This window comes from Diorhabda sublineata, chromosome 7 (assembly GCF_026230105.1).
Source record: "Diorhabda sublineata isolate icDioSubl1.1 chromosome 7, icDioSubl1.1, whole genome shotgun sequence".
NCBI classification, from domain to species: Eukaryota; Metazoa; Arthropoda; class Insecta; order Coleoptera; family Chrysomelidae; genus Diorhabda; species Diorhabda sublineata.
Window position 1 is genome coordinate 24661184 of NC_079480.1, and position 20145 is coordinate 24681328.

Below are 20145 nucleotides of genomic sequence, written 5' to 3' on the forward strand. Positions count from 1 at the left end.
AAACAAAATTATTTTTCACTAACGAAATGACATAAATAAAAAAAGAAGTGCGCTCTTCTTATATTTTTGTCAAAATGGTCTATTTCTATTGAGTATGTAGCATTTTGATATAACCAATTATTTCATACCACACGAAAGAAATTACATCATTATGACGCTCATAACTAGTGTCATTTTAATTAAGTAAATTTTTGATTGTTAACTGTACATATTTATTAGCAATTGAAAAACTATCTTCAATATGATTGGTCAATTAAATGAAATCTGCGTCAAAACATCAGTTAAATAGTCACTCCTAATAAAAGTGAATGAAACCGGTATTTCTATCTCTTTCCTTCTTTTAATATTGAGGAGTGTTGTAGAAATGGCAGCAGGGGTAATTTTGACAATTTTTTTCAAAATCTACATCTTATTTAATCAATCATTTGCTTGCAATATATTTTTTCAATTGTTAGATTGATACATTTCGCTAATAATATTATATTTTTTTTAGACTCTCTATACTTATCCCGATAACTTTCGGGCTGCCAAAACTCTTATTGCAGCTCAATATGCAAAAGCTGATATCAAAATTGCTCCAAATTTTGTTTTTGGAGAAACTAATAAAACCAGCGATTTTTTAAAGAAATTTCCTACTGGAAAGGTAAGTGCAAATAAACTTCTTTTATTCAAGTATAGAATTAGCTTACGTAAATTCTTTTAGGTTCCAGCTTTTGAGTCAAAGGATGGTAAATACCTACAAGATACTAACGCAATTGCATATTACGTTGCGAATGATGAATTAAGAGGTAAAAATGATTACGATAGAGCACAAATATTGCAATGGATTGGTTTTGCCGAAGGAGAAATTTTACCAGTTGTATGTGCTTGGGTATTTCCTGTCTTAGGAATTTTAAAGAACGATTCTGCAAAAGACGTACGTGTTACAACTTAATTTGTTTCAGCAAGCAATCAAAAGTTGTTTTTTTCAGTCTTTCCAGAGGGTGAAGGATGATATTAAAATTCCATTAACAATTCTCAACAGCCATTTACTAACAAGAACTTATTTAGTTGGAGAAAGAATAACTTTGGCTGATATCGTAATTGCTTGCAATCTCCTTAACGCCTATAAATATGTACTCGATCCGAGTTTCAGGAAACCTTTCGTTGCTCTCAACAGATGGTTTACAACTTTAATTAACCAACCACAATTCAAAGCAGTGCTCGGTGATGTAGTATTCTGCGATAAAGTTGCTCAACTTGGAAATTTGGATGTATCAGCTCAATCGCAAGGTAAGTGAAAAAAAATTTAATTTTGAATAACTAGAAAATTGCAAAAACGAAATATATTTCAAGTAGACATATTAATTTTAAGTTGCAATAACAAATTCAAAAGATTTTTGTGGAAAAAACCTTGAAAATGTATCACTACTTTGGGCTGATAAGGTTCCAACTTACTACTTGTTATTTTTGAGAAAAACCTCAAAATTTTGAATCGTTTTATCTCCATTATTATAAAGAATTGATTATTCATTTTTGGCACATAGACTAGTGACATTATTACTTGGAGTGAAATTTTATTTTTTATATATTTTTATCAGTTACAAGGTAAAAAGTTGAACTTATATATTTCCTTACTGTACTCGCAGTACCATTGCTCTCCCTTCCAACTATGGTTTCTTTGTCCACAGAGCATTATAGATCTTGTTTTGTGTCTTTTTACAATATAAATTGAGTTATATTCTGATTGAAGTATACAGATGAATCAACATTACTGATATACATACTTTATTAACTGAATTAATTGTTATTGTTGGTTATTTATTGCGGAACATTTGTCTAATCCTACTAATGGATATCTTTGATACAAATTTGTTCTGTCACAATAATTTCCTATTTAAAATTAGGCAACATTATATGAATGTAACCCAGACAGAGATACAGCCTCTTGTGTTGGGAACCACTAGGATAGAATTTGATACAAAGTGTCCCTTATTTTACTTAATTTTTGTTTTACCGCTCCTAATGGGAACCAAAGTAATAGTTAAGCGATTCCAAGTGTCCCTTAGACACTTGTAGTTCCATTAACGTATCAAATTACTTACTTTCGTTTTATATTGGTGACCATAAATATAATCAAATTCTAACTTTTGTGTACAATAGGATTTAAGTATTTAAAGTGGTTTGTAAACAGATACGAGATTCTTGATAGTTTTGGAATCTGCCGAATACGGTAGTCAGATTATTAAAACCAAGTTTAATTATTTTCTTGCATAATAATAGATTTTTTACAAAGTAGTTTTAATGCTTTAATACAAAGAATATGGACAACCATCATTGGTTAGCCCGAAGATAAATTATAAAACTGACAAATTTCAAAACCACAATTTGATTGTTATAGTTATTTGTTATTTATACATAATTACCAAGTTTTGAAGGCTTCTTCACGGGAATTACAGTATAAAGAGAATTTTTCTTTAATATTTAAGAAAATCATGTATGAACAATGCTTCGTTTGATTAGGTAAGAGCAAAAAGAAGGAAGCTAAGAAACAAGAACCGAAATCAGAAAAGAAACAAACTCCCAAAAAAGAAAAGGAACCTGAAGAAGAACTAGATGCTGCTGATGCCGTTCTAGCAGCTGAACCTCCAAGCAAAGACCCGTTTGCCGAATTACCAAAAGGGTAACTAAATATTTAAATAATTTGTACTATTTGTTAATCATATATTTTTTAAGAACTTTCATTATGGACGATTTCAAACGCGTTTATTCCAATGAAGAAGAAAGCAAATCAATCCCGTATTTCTGGGAAAAATTCGATCCAGAATGTTATTCAATTTGGTATAGCGAATACAAATATCCCAAAGAACTCACTAAAGTATTCATGAGTTGTAATTTGATTACTGGAATGCAACAGAGATTGGACAAGATGCGAAAACAAACTTTTGCATCCGTGTGTTTATTTGGCACTGACAATGACAGTACCATCTCTGGTATTTGGGTGTGGAGAGGTCAAGACTTGGCTTTCACGGTAAGTCACATCAAAATCATACAGTGACATTCCAATTTAATTTCAATACTACTTTCAAAGTTTGGCAACAGTGTTCAAAAATGATCTATGACATGCAATTTTATCTATTCAATTCAGAAATCAGAGTAATATTTAAAATTTTTCTAAAGTTTCTTCTTTCCTGTTATGTTTAATTATTATAGACAAATATTAGATTAGATATAAATTTTTCTGTCTATTTTTTCTTTCCTGTTATGTTTGGTTATTGTAGACAAATTGAGACATTAGATTAGATTAGATCTAAATTTTTTGTCGATATTTCATTCTTTCCTGTCATGTATAATATTATAGACAAATTGAGACATTAGATCGAAATTTTCCTCTCATATTCCAGGTCCTATTATTTCCATTACTGCTCACTGTTACTTCCGTTACAATTACCCTGCTGGTCCTTAAAGCCTTGCTGATTCAAATCTGGCTTGAAGGACCAGACAATAATTGTTAATGTAGAGTGATTTTGTTTATACAAATTAATTTTAGTTATCACCCGATTGGCAAATAGATTATGAAAGCTATGAATGGAAAAAACTGGATCCCAAATCCGAGGAAACGAAAAAACTCGTAGAACAATACTTTTCATGGACTGGTACTGATAAAGAAGGCAGAAAATTCAACCAAGGAAAAATTTTCAAGTGATTGGAAAATCGATATATGAAAAGAAGTCATGTTTTGTTTCATCCTATTAATTTTTATTTTTACTTAATGAAACTTTTATGAAGTCTACGTTTGTGTTTTATTTTCCTCTCTTTTTAATTCAACCAATACTTGAGAAATTGAATCTTTAAGGTTTTTATTTGATTAAACATTATTTAATCACAAACGGGTGCGATAAATTTAAACACACGCTATATCGTGCTTATCATTTACACACTAACTATTCGCCAACACTTACACGCATACACTTAACATCTAATTTACTTATACAAATATACAGTTTTGTTCACTTTTGTATTGACTTGTCACTGTTCTGATGTATCCACTATGTCATCAATGCCCTATCCTCTCTATATATTGAAATCATTTTCTGGAAGATTCTTGAAATTTCTCGGTTGTAAACATAGCTAAAAAATATCCTTAACTCTACCCAAACCTTAGCTTCGATGGTACAACAGGACTGGCTTCCGGTCTATATCAATGGACGATATTGTAACAATATAAATACAGAATGAGTCAACAATATCTCAGTTTATTTCACACTTGCGTCTGGAACTTAAATATGTTTTAGATTTTTAATATTGTTATAAAATCGAAATCTAACCTTAAAACGCTATTTTAATTATTTATTTCATACATAGAATTTGAAAACTTTTTTTCTTAAACTTCTCTTCCCTCCTATTGTGCGCTGATTTATAGTCAAACAGACAAAAAATTCTCGTAGGGATGACTGCGTAATCATATAGGCAAAGGCCGCATTACAGAAAGAAAAAGAAGACTAACCTAATAATAAATTTTATTATTATTAAAAAATAAATAATTCAATTATTAATACCAAATTTTAATAATAAAGATATACAGAGAAGTGTGACAGTTGTCTCCAAAATCAATTTAATTAGATGAATAATTATTTAATATGATCCTAAAACACCGCTTGAACTGCTTCTGAAAAAGATGTTTTACATAGTTGCTAAGTTGTAATTATTTTCGTACAATTGTTGGCATAAAATAATTGAAAGTAGATAATGGTTACATTACATAAAATAATCATAAGAAAACTATGGAAAGAGGAAATTCTTTGTTACATCTTATAATGGTTTAATTAACATTACCACTAAAATGGGCACGGCACACCAATAAAATACATAGAGATATTTAATTTGCCCAATTTAAATAAAGTCTAAAGTCATTGATCGTGATGAGTCGAAGACTGTATTAAAATAATCTTCGCCGTATGGTTTCATAAAATTTAAAGATCAGATATTTGTTATGGATCTCGATATAGATAAAACAAATCGCCTCTTGTAAATCTCATTAAGATACTGTGCGAAATAATTTATAATGAGCGTAAAAAATGGCTAATCGTCTGTTATTTATAGCTGACAAATATTTTATGAAGGAACTTACAGTTTTAAGTAAACACAAGCTTTTTGAAAACTTGAATATATTAAATTTTATTGAGTAGCAAAAAATAGCTGATGAGCATGACTTACGATTTAAAATATGATATAATAGAATGTATCTTATGCAATTAAAAAGATTTTATTGAAAAGCCGGAAGTAATATTAGTATACGTACTGTTTTTTTATGTATTTGTACTAATTTATTAATAAAGAATTGTTAAATAAAGTGTTTTATCTAATTCTAATTGAGTTTTGGTCCTTCAGAGTATTCCATCTTGATTACGTACTGATAAACTGAATTTATTCTTCAAATTATGTGCACTACTGATAAATAATGTTGACCTAATGGAATGCAATGAAAAATTTTGATTGATACAATAGGACTAAATTTTTAGTTATAATGATAATTAATTAACCTTGCAAAATTAATTTCACAAATAAAATATAAAAGACTACCAAAGAATTCTCTGTATACAATGTCCCTATAAATATATTTTTATTGAATATTACTTGGGAAATATACAATTGTTTTCATTGCACTAGATTTTGTTTATCAACAGTATTGCAGGAAAGATCTTATTCTGTTTAAATTCACGTTCTGACACGAAATATAATCAACGCGCATGCGCCATTAGACAGAGACAGCAATACATAAATTATTCCCTCTCTCTTTCTATCGGCCAGAAGCTCCCAATTGTATGGGCGCCTATAGCATGCCTACTCTATCCGTAATATATCTATGATAAAATACGAAGTTACAAAATATTTTCCTGAAAATGAAAGCAGCACCATCTGTCGGGATGAACTGAAATTATAATGAAATACTTTAAAAGCTCGTAGCGCAGTCTGCCGGATTCAACGTGAAACTTTCTAAGATCAACAATTTATTATTAATTAAATAAATAAACATTATCCATTGGTCCGAATTGTGAATCTCAACTATTCTCGAGACATTAATAGGACATAACAAACAAAACAAAGCAATCGTTGCCACGTTGTAATTTTTTTCTCACAACAGTTGGCATAAAATAATCGAAAGTAGATTATGGTTACATTACGTAAAATGATTGTGAGTAGACAAAGTGAATTATTCATTAAAATTTAATTTTTGTTGCATACGGTGGTAATATCAATATCTCAATAAAACAGATATGACACACTGATAAAATTTTTCACTTTCACATTATTTTATTTTTATTCAATATGACATTGTGAAATTTCTTAAACTGTTTCTAAAAGATTTTGATTACAAGTTCATAAATTTTGTATGTTTGTATTCAAGTTTAAAACTAAATTTCAACTTTCGACGCTCTCTATTGAATAATTATGAAAACAATTGACATAATCACCTGATTTTGACAATAACAAATTTGCCAAATTTTTTGGTTAACTACTATAGAATGGAATTTACATAATAAAATTTGACACTATTGTAACTTGAACAACTAAGCTAATAATTTAGTTTGTAAACTGATTCCGAATCAGCTTAGGTACCAATCGCATGCGCACATACTAAAAATTGTTATTCGCGGTCATAGCATTAAATGTATTTTGAACTACAAAAATTTGGAAAAAATTGAATAACCTCAAGCATAACCTTAAAAACAATAAATATTTTTGCTAATTCTTATATGCTTAGAAATATCGAATAGAAGTGTATAATTGGATTTTCAATTTTTTGTTTCTTAAATAAATTTTTTGATTAATTATAAAGTGTATTTTATTTGTAATTCATTATTACGTTCAGTAGACTATAGTGTATTGTGTGTTGCCTGCATACTGCAATTTCTCTACCGAAACCTTGAACTCCCTGCAAAATAGGGAGTATTCCAAATTGCAATTATCGAGTATGCGCTTTAAAGCTTCTCTTTAGAATATTAGTTATATAAAAAATACAGTAAAAGCTATGTGAAGTAAGTGAGAGAATAAAACTTTATCATTTGTTTGCAATTCTTAATGAAAATATCATGAATATTCACCGAATCACAAGCAAATAAGTAAGTAATAAGTTTTAATTAAATTATGTAAATTAAAGTGATAATATCAGTTTAAGTATTTTTTATAACTTTTATTTATTACTTTAACATAATGAAAACTTCTAATGATTTTTTAATAAAATTTTACCAAATATGGTAATTGTTTTGTGGTTCCGTATTATCCGCCAGAGTTGAGTTATCGATCGAGTCCGTTCTTTTGCTTACGTATTTATTTGGATAAAGTATACGCGCAATTAAGTGATAAGGTGCTTAAAAATGCTTATTCGTCAATAATTTATTTAGTAAGTATACATAATTAACAGAGAATTTAATTTTAGTCACCTAACAATCGAGCTAATTAAATCCATTCGTAAATAATACCAAATTGAACAATTTTTGCCTGAAAAATTACAGAAAAATATTTTTATTTAATAATTTTTGATAAAAATAAGTCAAATCAATGTATTATTCGTAAATTATTGATTCTGATTTAGTTTCTGATAGTTTTCACTTACACGATTGTTTTATCTTTTCGAGGTCAGGGTCTTTCTTCTACTATAGCGATCAATTTATATAAAATTCAATTCAATATACAGTTTTACATTTTGTAATCTATTCTATAATATCTTATTTTTCTTCAATAAAGGTTTTTATGCCATTACAAGCATGAGAATATTTGGATCGAATTCATAAGACGTAACGAAAATCCACAAAAATTTTTTTTTAAAAACAATTATACAGGAGGTTATTTCAATACTATCTACATATACAATCCCCCAAATAACACAATACGGTATAAGTAAATTCTAATATAAGTTCTTTAAATTTATTTTATTACTTTATATAACTATTGTTATGTAATTTAACTACCTCGTATAATTCAGGCTGTGAGTATTGAAAACACTATTTTTTCTATTAATCATTCAATTATTTTATGTTTATATGAATTATCAGGTGATGGATGCACCCGCATTTGAATATAAGATGCAATTTTTTTAAAGGATGTGGACCTACTGTTTCGATATCTGACTGAAATATCATTAAAATCATTAAAAATAAATCCTACATGACCTCCAGCATAACTATTATCTAGAATTGTCAGTCCAACGTAAGTTATAGTTGTGGGATTGTGTCAATCAAACACTCTTTTTAAAATATATTGCGAGCTTTCGATTACTTATGTATTTCATCATCGGGGACTGATTTACGGTCATAGTAAAATGTAAAAATATGTAGAAAAGAATAACGATATGAAAAAATAGCTTACTTCGATCAATTCAGAATTGTGTTGAAGTTTTTTTTCTGTAAAAAATTATCAAAATCATACGAATAAATAATCAAAATGACACGTGACATGAATATGGAGTTTATTGATTTTTTTCTAGCTATTGAAATTGTTTTCTTAATACGTCAATTTTAGGATAGGTTCGGTTAAATAGTTGTGAATGAGAGTGAATTTTTATTGGTTAGATTATTAATGACATTGAGTTTTTTATAGGTTATGAATGATGTTGAATTTTATAGGTAAGGTTAGTTGGTTATTCGATTCATATAAGTTTTTTTTATTGATGTACGAAACGATTCTGTTTTGTGTTCCAACCGACTTAAGTATCGTTTATGGACGATATTATCGAATATCATTGGAACGCTTCCAATAATCGTTTCAATGACGGTTCAGTTTAGCAAGTTGGAACCTGAACCGTAAACACTAAACAATACAATGTTTACACGCTTACTATGAACTGACGTCATTGCATCGCCATATTGGTAATAGGCGTTTCAGCGAGAAGTTTAAACCGAAAACTCAAAAATTCGATTTTGTGATAATAATATAAAAAAAATATCATAATTTTGTATGTCAAATTTATTGGTATGATATATCATTTAAACTACTTTTTCAAAATATGTCAAATAGCCTATCGGACAACGTTATACCTAAGAAGGTTTTTTTTTCAAAATGAGATACTTACGTCCATGATCCGCTATCCACGACAGTTTAATTTTTTCATTATTCTGAATATATTCTGGATATGTTCTGAACCTACATTCCTCCAAGAACAATTTATGAACATCTAAAATTATACTATGGATTCAAAACTAGCTAGAAGAATGAAATGTATTTAATTAATCAGTCGATATTTGCGAATTTAAAGTTAACTACCACGTTTTTTAAATATAATTACGTAGAAAACCACATCGATTAGAGGTTATTTCGTGGTAAGTATTACAAAAAAGATGAATGTACATACGCCATATTAAAAATCCTTCCCCATGTCCGAGCGTAATCAGAACACGTTCGGAATTAGATATCTGTGCTCCACGACCACAGAACTTTAAATACTGAACATGTTTTATTAGCAGCGCGAACGTACAATTTTACACTGCGCATGAATCTGGTGACGGAACATGTTCAGGATGTCTATCTTGAACAAATCTATTATATAACTTGATACAGCGATAAAATATAACCTTAGAAGGTTACCAAGGTTAGTTGAAAACATTAAATACGAATGAATTGTTTCATTATCACTAAATTTTCTTTTTGCTTTTCATTAAATGTATCACAACATTTTTAATGGAATGCGGATGCTCGATACTCAATCAACGCCACAGGAACATAGTAATCTCAAACTGCTCTGATAGTAGAGCTGCCATAGAAGCTATAACGGCTGAAAAAGTGTACTCTAGTCTAGTGCTGGAGTGCAAGAGAGTTCTATAGAATCTGGCGAGTGATGGCTGCAAACTACAGCTTGTTTGGGTGCCGGTCAGTGACGAAGCGCCTCACTCGCCAAACTGGGATCGGCAAACCCATCAATGGGACCTGAACCCGTCCTTGACATATGGCATGAGACAAGTGAAGGCCCATAAAGTGACATAACTTCTAGCCGGACACTACCAGTAAGACGCCATCTCCATTCATGGAGGAGGACGAAACCACAGACTAAGTCATCTGCGAGTGCCCTGCACTCACTCGAGCGCGGGGGGTCTATGTGCTCAACGGCTCCATAGTAGCCCACAACTATGAACTATGAACATATTTGATTATACTGTATGTTTGGAAATTAAACTTTTAGTCAGTTGTTTAAGTATTCCGTCATCAGTTCCATTTGACGTATCCTTTTTTTACATTTTATTTTTTCGTTATTGAATCTCAGTCATATGTAATGAATCGTAGTTCTTCTATTGACTTTTTTGTTTAAAATAAGGTTTGATATTATTACGAATAATTAGATAATTTATTTTCTTCAATTGTAAATCAAATAAATGGCAAAAATTTCTTGTTTGTATACTTAATTTGAAATCATTATGATGCAAATATCGCCACATTTGTTAAAATAGTAGTTATTGCCCGCATAACGATAAGAAACTGTTATCGTGATTAATTCCGGTGAATTTCTATATTTATCAACGTAATTCTAGTTTGAATTTAGGTAGTTGTGATACGTTGACTTAAATATTATAATAAAAAGAAAGAAAAAGTATTATTGAATGCTAAAAGTGTTAAAACATGCTTATAACTATTGAATTTTACGGTAAGTCAAAGAGATGTAACGTCTAGTTGTGGAGATATATATAAGTCAATGCTACGTTAATTAAAATTTCCAAAAAACAAATTTGTTCTCTCTAACAATCATAATAAAATGAGTCATACTTGGATGTTTAAAATGGATGTTTCCGTCGTACTGGCTGTTAATGTAAACTTTGAATTCGCTTGAGCAATCTAACCAAATGTCAAAATCCATTTAAAAATGACAGCCGTAGGATAAACAAATGCTTTTGTTGTAAAATATAAAACAACCGAACTACTAGAAAGTTGATTGTTAACCCCACGGCCGTCATCGTAGATCAGCTGTTTGTATAATGATCCTAACTACAGATCAATACATTTAGATAGAGCATGACATTTTTGTTTGATCTAACCGAAATAGCGCCATCTTGGAGAATAAACCTTAACTACCATACTAAATAATGGTAAATTTAAATTTAAATGTTATTTTACTGCAGCTTGAGAGTATTTGAAATCACTTGAGCTTTTAAATGCTTCCATTTTTGTCTCAGTGTTGAAATTGATTGTAGGAAATAAGTATGCTACAATGTCCATATTGGAAGCTATTGAAAAATGAAAAAGCTCTTGCCATTTATTTAAAAGGGGCCAACTGAACTGTAAGTTTGTTCTTATACTTTTCAGCTGCCACTGGGTTATAACTTTGCGACCTTAAAAAGTATCTACGCATGTTTGATGAACTTAATAGATAATTTTTAACGTACCCATTGACAAATAATGCTACAAAAATTATCGTGTTTTACACACCAAATGAATGGAAGCGTTTTAAATTTGGTAAATTACTTGAAAGCTTACTTGCAGACTGACTAAAAATAATTCAGAAATACTAACTTCACTAAAATAGAAAAAAAGTATTTATGGAGTTCTTTAAACGTCAGAAAACGAAAAAAAAAATACAAAACAGCTCGGGTAAATACGAGGAAATCGATAGTTTACTCCACGACCACCATTTTGACGTAAATCAGCTTTTTGCTAAGATTGGCCAATTGTTGATATCGAGTCGCCATCTTGTGAAACGTTTCAAATCATTATAAGGAAAGGAAAAAAAAAATGCATTATTGCAAAGTAAAACTTGATAACTTAACCAAACGAATTATTTTTATAATCCATTTGCTTAGGTCAAATGATACAATAGTTGCAAAAAAAGCTTGACAGACGCCTGGTCAATTTAAAAATCTCCTTGTTTGACATTACGATATGTTTGTTGTAGGTTAAATGACCGTTGATATTTAAAATCATCGTTGTATGGATTTGATAGATAGGTGACCCTTCCAAAACAGACAAAATGTTTGTGGATGTTGAGAGGCAGCTAATATGCCCTCGACTAATAGATTACCTGACTATAGTCGGGGTACGATACAGCAATAGTATTTCTAGACAAAATACTGGGGCACATGTGCAGGTACTATAAAATAATAATCAAATTTGAAAACAAAAACTCTTCGATATATTATATTAATATATATATTTATAGATTCCAGAGCTTCTTCGGAGATATCCCATTCAAGATCACAAAGATTTTCCTATGCCTTTAGACATGGTTTATTTTTGTCAACCTGAAGGTTGTTCTTCGGTAGGACCTCGAAGGACAGCGCTTAAGGAAGCTTCTTCATTCGTATTTACGTTAACTGATAAAGATTCCGGGAAGACTCGTTATGGAATTTGCGTTAATTTTTATAGACCTATAGAAAAATTACCGACTAATTTAACTGTAGGTAAAGGAAAAGGTAATACAACTTTACGGAGGGATTCTTGGAGAAAAAGCATGGAGAAGAGTTCCGATTCTGCTTTCTCGAGGTAATAACGAAACTAGTATATTTTTAAATTATTTTAATTACCGAATTCTCATTATTGATTTGAAATAACCACTTTTTATCGATCCTACATATACTTTGGACCATGTATTATATCTTGTAGTGAAATTTTTGTAACTGGAATCACTTTTCACACTACCACTACACCAACACCCACAATTACTCTGTCTGACGCGCGTTTCGACATCAAAGTTATCGTCTTCAGCGACTGAAGGTGATTTAAATATCACCAACGCTTCCAGAAATTCCATCTTAGTTGGAATATAATAACAGTCCCCAGGAGTAGTGATTTTTATAGTCAACAAGATAATAAATAAGAAACTAGGCGTAAATACGATTAACATTTAATAGACAGGGCAATTGAGACTTGAAAGTTGGTACTACTTCACGATGTTGTTTAGGTTAGTTTCAGTTTCTCAGGCATCAATTTCGGAATTAAAGTGTTCTATGTAGCGGATGGGCAACTAAAGACGGCCGCCGACCATATCCAGGAACAGAGCTTCAGTAAAAAACATTATAACAGAAGTGGCCCCGGTATGTGCTACACTTAAATGAGTTCAAATCTTCTACGAGGATGGTTCGAGAAGTACCTGGCCTGATACCGAGAATCTTAACTTAGCTACACAGTGTTCCCGGGTCAATTGAGGAGTAGTTTAAGATAATCTGCAGCATTTCTCATAATATTTCTTACATTTTGTGAAGTTACTTTTACATTTCGAGCATCAACTCTTCAACTCTTGTTTAATCTGTTTTGCCGTTGCATGTCTTCTTTCTAAATCTTACCACATCAAACGTATTATTTCTGCTTCATCGACTTCAGTATGTTGATTTCATTATCTTATGCTGCAAATATTAAGAAACGATGAAGACGTACATCAATTAACATTTTAGCGACTACAGAAGTAGCAATTTAGGTCCTAGTGACTCTGAAAAAGATTGTCCAAGCAGAAGAGATTCTGAACCAATAACAACTAACCTTCCTCGATTGGGCGTTATACCAGCTAATGATTCTGAAAGCGGAGGAAGTCATTCGCCATCTCCTAGAGCTAGTCGTCGACGACAAGTAAATAATTTTTGTATCCATAAAGTTTTAATACCGAATTGTAATGGTATTTTCAGAGATTGCGAAATTTATCGTTAACATCATTATGTATTCTATCGCATCATCCATTTTTCACGATGTTTCGAGAATGTTTATTCATCCTCAAGAAATTAATTGATGCTTGTAATGAATCTTCGAACCCAAGAAGAGTTGGCGGTTCTAAACAGCTGTTAAGGTAAATACATTATATAATTATCAATTTTTATTCATCTTCTTATTTATAGGGATACTGTTTGGAGTGTACTGACAGGTCATGCTACAGATACAACATCTTCGATTGTCATTCATGATGTGAAAGAAATTGAAACGTGGATATTAAGATTACTTTCTTCACCTGTACCAATACCTGGTAAAACTAGGTATACTATAAGAATAGTCATTCAATATCAAAAATTTTATACTATAATTTGATTTTTAGAGTTGAAATTGAAATATTATCAACAAGTTTATATGATCCACTGGTGTTTGCGCTACCAAATCATACAAGGTTTAGTTTGATAGATTTTCCTTTACATTTGCCCTTGGAACTATTGGGTGATTATATTACAATCTAATTCTGAATCTTTTGGTAATTTTTCAAATGTTTTTGCAGGTGTGGAGACATGTTTAAAAGTAATGACAATAATTTTATTGGAACATAAAGTAGTTTTTCAGTCGAGGGACTATAATGCTTTGTCGATGTCTGTCATGGCATTTGTAGCAATGATATACCCTCTCGAGTACATGTTTCCCGTCATTCCCTTGTTACCAACTTGCATGAGTTGTGCTGAACAGGTAATTTCCAACAATACATTTATTATACAATTCTAATCTTTTTTTTAGCTTTTATTAGCTCCAACACCATTCGTTATTGGACTTCCTGCTAGTTTTTTAATGTATAAAAAGAATTTCAAGTAAGTATATACACAATGGAATATGATAAGCTCGAAAAAATAACTTTTTAGGTTCATTCATTAATATTAAGCTGTTCAATGTTCTTTATTCTATATTTGTTAAAGTTTTTTGTCTTTTCTGTACTTTGGGTTTCTATTCTACTATATCTAGGATTCTGGTATCTTCTTCAGTTTGGTTTGTCCAGGTATTTTGGTCTGCCTCTGCCTCTTGGCCATAGAGGTATCTTCCTCACTATTTCTGTGGGTTTCCTTCTCATGATGTATTCCGTCCAGTTTAGTTTTTGTGCTTTTATATTCTTCTTTTTCTTTATTTTTCTTGAATCTTCTCTCTCCATCTTCTGTAATATTTAGTCAAAGTATTTTTCTCTCGATTATATTCAGATCTTCTTCCTTTTTATTTATGACTGTTGTTTGCATGGCGTACGCAGTCACTGGTCTTATTAATACTTGATATATTTTCAAACTTTTCAGGTTACCCGATGATATTTGGCTGGTAGATTTGGATTCTAATAAACTGATATTTCCATCCGAGGTTCCTCCATTGCCAGAGCCAGAGGGTACCATCTTGAAAAACCATTTAAAGCAAGTAAGTCGATTCATTTCTTCGTTTCTTGGTAAATGGGATGCATATTAAAATGATTGGAGTTTCTCCTATATTTTATTGAACAGTTAGGATATTGAAATATTGGAAAAGTTGAAAAAATGTCGAAATGAGATGTGGACGTTGGTTTCCAACTATATATCAAATAAAATAGGTTCTAAATGGTTATGGTGATTTGTCTTCCATCTTCAATTTCCTCAAGCATTATTGGAGACAATTTAGACACCTTTGGATATTTTGTAATGTGCTAGTGGTATATCATAAGCGCCTAGGATAGTTCCCTGCGGCAATCCTCAAATAATTTTCATTTGAAATCTTCTGTCTAGTTTCCGAAAACATCAATAAAATAATAATAGACAACAAGATCTTAGATATGAAAAAATAGAAAAAGAAACACTTGAAGTAAAAACAAAAGGGGAAATCATGGAAAAAGAGACCCAAACCAACACCTCGTACCTAAAAAGTAAAAAGAAAAGACTGAGAAGAAGTTTGGTTCCATAAACTTATTGGATAGTTTATGCTTTCCACTACCGATTTATACTTGCGTATATAGAAATCAGCGCACTGTTAACTTTTGACTTTAACTATTTTATTTTTTTCTCAATACTCATCGGATTAAAAAATATGCTGTTTGAGAGACAATTTAATATGCTTTAATGGTTACAAGGTTACAAGAGGAGCAATAGCAAGCCAATCTAGTACCAACTCCTTTGGACTTTCTAAAGATACCGTACATCACCATTTGAAATTATAACCTAACCCAACCAACCCGAACATGGAAAATCAGTAATTAGATAAAGGACGTCGCAAAGAGAGGCCGAATCGAGCGGAAAGTCTTGTATGTTTGGTGGAATTATGAAGGTTTGATATGCTATCAAATAATTCCAGATGGTCGAGCTATCAATGCTGCGGTATGTAATAGACAATTAATGATGCATGAGGTTTTATCGGAGAAATATCTAGGTTTAATTAACCTAAAGTGGGTTCTCCCACAACAAGACAATGCTAAACCACATACTGCAAAAGTTACATAGATCATTCAGTCTGGATATTGCACCGTTGCACGTATTTTGCGTGGGAAAAATGTTGATTTCAAAGTAGATTTTGAAAATCTAAGCCCAAAAATGGTTTTACCAAGATTAGCGTTAAGATTTTTATTATTAACATAAATAGAGTTATTGACAATTTATAACTTAACACTCAACTTCTTAATAATGGGTATAACCTCCTCTTGTACCAATCTCTCATACGATTAGGCCTAGGTCTAATCAAGTTAGCTTTTATTTCTTGTGGGATGCTAAGTAACTTTTCTTCTCCCGAAACAATAAGCTCTGGGATAGAGTTTGGGGTAGGAAGTGGAGGAAATGTTCTATTAGATTTAAGTCAGGACTGTATGCTGGTCACTCCATAATCCGAAAACCGACTTCTGCATTGTAATCTTGCACAATTCTAGCGGTGTGCGGCCTTGCATTGTCATGCAATAGTCGACGTAAGGTAGGTACCACATGAATTGCTAAAATCTCCTCGACATATCTATCAGCGGTTGAACCTATTCTACCTTGAACACGATCTTCCCGAATGGACACTGTCGGTTCGTGCTCCTACAGAAGTTGCAACCCAGATCATGCAGGAACCACCTCCATAAGCACTGTCTCTTGGTCTTCGGTACTTTTTCCTTCTTTGGTGGCTACCATTGAGGCATATTTTGGCATTGTTACAACATCCAATTAAGACGAACCTGTGCAAAAAGCAGGCGTGCTTGCCGATGAGTGGAGTAAGCTTTGGACCAATCGCAGGTGTTTTAGGGGTCAGGTATTTTCCTGCAGTCTTAGTCTTACTACCCACTGACTAGTAGTTACTTCTCGCACATCACGGAGCTGTCGCTGTCGGACTATTTGTCAATGTTGTTGACACAATAAAGCGGTCATCAGGAGCTGTTGTAAATCGCTTTCTGCCTGTTCCAGGTCGCCTATGAAAGGATCCAGTTTCCTCAAAGCACACTCTTCGAACTTCTGCGTGGGTCATAGACAATTGTCTAGCAACTGATTACCAACCAAGTCCATTTTCGATTAAAGCATATTTCTATTTGTGATCTGATGAATTATTTGATAAAAAATATGTAGTTGAAGTCAAAAGTTTACATTGGACCGAGTTCTATGAACGCAAGTGTAGATTTCTTGTGGTAGATCTACTAAAGGTTTAAGACTTATCATCCAAAGTGAAAGTAGTAAGGAAACTGAGTACAATAGACAGCACAATAGATTTTCCAGGTCTCAGTGAATTATCTTCCAATCAAGCAAACATATATACATAAAAATCTTGATTGTATTCTCAATTTTTGATACGATTATTATTGTCATTAATATTAGTAATTTCTTTACTAAAATTTAGATTAGTGTATATATTAGACAACTTCGTATGTAGGTAAAAATAAAAATTTAAAACTATTCAAGAAATTTAATGGTATTTATTGAGGTTGCGGTATATTGCAGGCTATAATAAATTTATCAGCTCCGTCTACAGCAGCTCAACAACTGCAGTCTTCTCAAAGAGAAAGTACATATTTACAAAATACTTTTAGGTAAGTGTAGTGAAAGAAATTGAATGAAATGTGATAAATAATTAATATTTTTTGTTTATAGTATATCGAAAAGTAGAATGTCAGATCCGGAAGATATTCATCAACAACAATCACCACATATTCCAACGGTTCGTCCTCCTTCACCTTCGACTGGTTTCAGTCCTTTCGTTTATGGAAATGATGTTGATTCTGTCGATGTAGCAACTAGAATAGCAATGGTAAGCAGAGAATTTATTTTCTTGTATTTTCATAATACGAAGTTTTGAATCATTATTTTGATCTCTCATTACAATTACAGTTTCAGTTCATATAATACTAATGGAATATCAGATGTTTACTCCAAATTGTTTTAAAAATATTAGTTTTAATCCCAATTTCTCCTCAAACACTAGCTTGAAGGTAATGTGGCTGTAGAACGGAAATAAATCTACTTTTTTGCTGGTTTTGACATGAAAGGAACTTTTTGCTTTGCCCACTTGGGCTATAACTTGGTTACACAAAATATTGCTGTTTCATTTGCGAAAAGGACAGTCGAGACAGGAAAAGTCACTGCACAAAGAAAGCATGGCCCAAGCGTGGATTACCTATGTCTAAAGATGACGGCGGATTCTTATACCTTGAAGAGAAATTTTCCAAATTGAGCTAGGCAAAAATTGTACTGGAACTTGTAGTTTAAAATTTCCATTAATTACAAAGACTTAACCAGTGATCTTTCCTTATTTTTAGGTACGTTTCTTCAATTCTCAAAATCTATTAGCTAATTTCTCAGAACATACACGAACTCTTCGTCTTTATCCACGTCCCGTTGTGGCGTTTCAAATCAATAGTTTCCTTCGATCCCGTCCAAGAACTTCAAATTTTCTCAACAAATTTTCGAGAACCCAAGCAGTGGAATTTTTCGCCGAATGGTCGTTAACACCGACGAATGTCGCTTTCCAAAGGGTTCAAACAGGAGTTTTGGATCCTTCTTTGATAGGAGATAAACCCAAGTGGTACATGCATACTTTGGAACCGATAAAATTCATAGTATGGGACGATAACAGTTCGTTGAATAGTAAGTATGATAAAGATCTACTGGGTGTATTTACAAGTTATACCAATTTATAGGTGCCTTGAGGAGTATGCAAACTGTGGAACATCAACCAACAGACGAAAGCGGTTCTGATTCTGAAGAAGGAGAAAGTACAAGTTCTAGTTATTCATCGTTGAGTGATTTTGTTTCTGAGATGGTATCGTCGGATTTATCACCAGGTTATACTTCTTGTCAAGAATATAGGAAAGCGAACGCACAAACATTCCATTTTTCTTCTAGTATTGACGTTGAAACAGTTTATAATCCTCCATCTCAGCTTCAATATCCTGAAGGTACGTTGTGGCTACTTCTACATTCCCGTGTGCCCAAATGTTTAAACGCATATCATAGAAAGCTTCGTGGTTTTTGAAAAATGACAATTGACAGAGAAGATTCAATTGAATTCCAAGTATCGATGGTCACCATATATTTTCAATGCTATAGGGTTATAAGGAATCTAAAAGAATGTTTGTTGTTACTTAAAAGACAGTTATGCGCATTGTTGTACACGTCTGGGATGAGCTTTTAATTTTTAGGTAACTGACTTTGTATCTGGAGGCTTTTTTGAGATTAATTCAGTTGAAATTTGGCTTTTCTAAGTTTAAATTAGTCAAAAAATAGTTATTTTAAGTTTAGTTTGGTTCATGGGTGACTTCTGAATTTTATTTGATCGAAAAGGGGTTTCTGATTTAGTTATGGTCAGAAATTGGCTTTTCTGGGTTTAATTTGGTCAAAAGATTGTTACTATCAATCATGTTTAGTGGAAAATTGGCCTTTACGAGTTTAATTTAGCAAAAAATTGGCTTTTTGAATTTCAATTTGATCAAAAAAGAGCTACTATGAATTTACTTTGGTCAGAGAGTTATTTTTTAGTTTAATTTGGTTAAATCTATCTTTTTCTGCATTAGGTTTGGTCAAAAATTGGCTTCTGAGTTTGATTTGATCGAACAAGTGCTTTTAAATTTAGTACTGGTCAGAAATTGTCTTTTCTGGATTTAATTTGATCAAAAAATTGTTACTATATATCATGTTTAGTTGAAAATTGGCATTCCCGAGGTTAATTTAGCCAAAAACTGGTATTTGAATTTTAATTTGATTACAATAGAACTACTATGAATTTACTTTGGTCAAAGAGTTATTTTTTAGTTTAATTTGGTTGAATCTGTGCTTTTCTGCATTAGGTATGGTCAAAAATTGGTTTCTGAATTTGATTTGATCGAATAAGTGCTTTTAAATTTAGTGCTGGTCAGAAATTGTCTTTTCTGGATTTAATTTGATCAAAAAATTGTTACTACATATCATGTTTGGTTGAAAATTGGCATTCCCGAGTTTAATTTAGCCAAAAACTGTTTTTTTGATTTGTAATTTGATTACAATAGAGCTACTATGAATTTACTTTGGCTAAAGAGTTATTTTTTAGTTTAATTTGGTTGAA

The 20145-nt window shown here is 31.6% G+C and overlaps 2 protein-coding genes across 2 annotated transcripts in view; both read left to right on the top strand.

Moving 5' to 3' along the window:
• Positions 1–166: 166 nt before the first annotated feature.
• Positions 167–3772, top strand: LOC130446676 (elongation factor 1-gamma). The gene is made up of 7 exons (XM_056783057.1): positions 167–376; positions 494–643; positions 704–916; positions 972–1272; positions 2503–2662; positions 2716–3010; positions 3530–3772. The coding sequence occupies exons 1-7, from the start codon at positions 365–367 to the stop codon at positions 3683–3685; spliced, it is 1287 nt and encodes a 428-aa protein (XP_056639035.1). The 5' UTR covers positions 167–364; the 3' UTR covers positions 3686–3772.
• Positions 3773–6985: 3213 nt separating this feature from the next.
• LOC130446748 (MAP kinase-activating death domain protein) overlaps positions 6986–20145 on the top strand; it is a 41191-nt gene continuing 28031 nt past the window's right edge. The window contains exons 1-14 of the mRNA XM_056783166.1: positions 6986–7103; positions 11858–12049; positions 12122–12444; positions 13353–13524; positions 13581–13738; positions 13788–13922; positions 13982–14097; positions 14156–14337; positions 14386–14456; positions 14928–15042; positions 17550–17638; positions 17700–17856; positions 18365–18692; positions 18746–19003. Of these exons, the coding sequence (XP_056639144.1) occupies positions 11933–12049; positions 12122–12444; positions 13353–13524; positions 13581–13738; positions 13788–13922; positions 13982–14097; positions 14156–14337; positions 14386–14456; positions 14928–15042; positions 17550–17638; positions 17700–17856; positions 18365–18692; positions 18746–19003 (2221 nt within the window). The 5' untranslated portion in view covers positions 6986–7103; positions 11858–11932. The remainder of the gene's footprint in view (positions 7104–11857; positions 12050–12121; positions 12445–13352; positions 13525–13580; positions 13739–13787; positions 13923–13981; positions 14098–14155; positions 14338–14385; positions 14457–14927; positions 15043–17549; positions 17639–17699; positions 17857–18364; positions 18693–18745; positions 19004–20145) is intronic.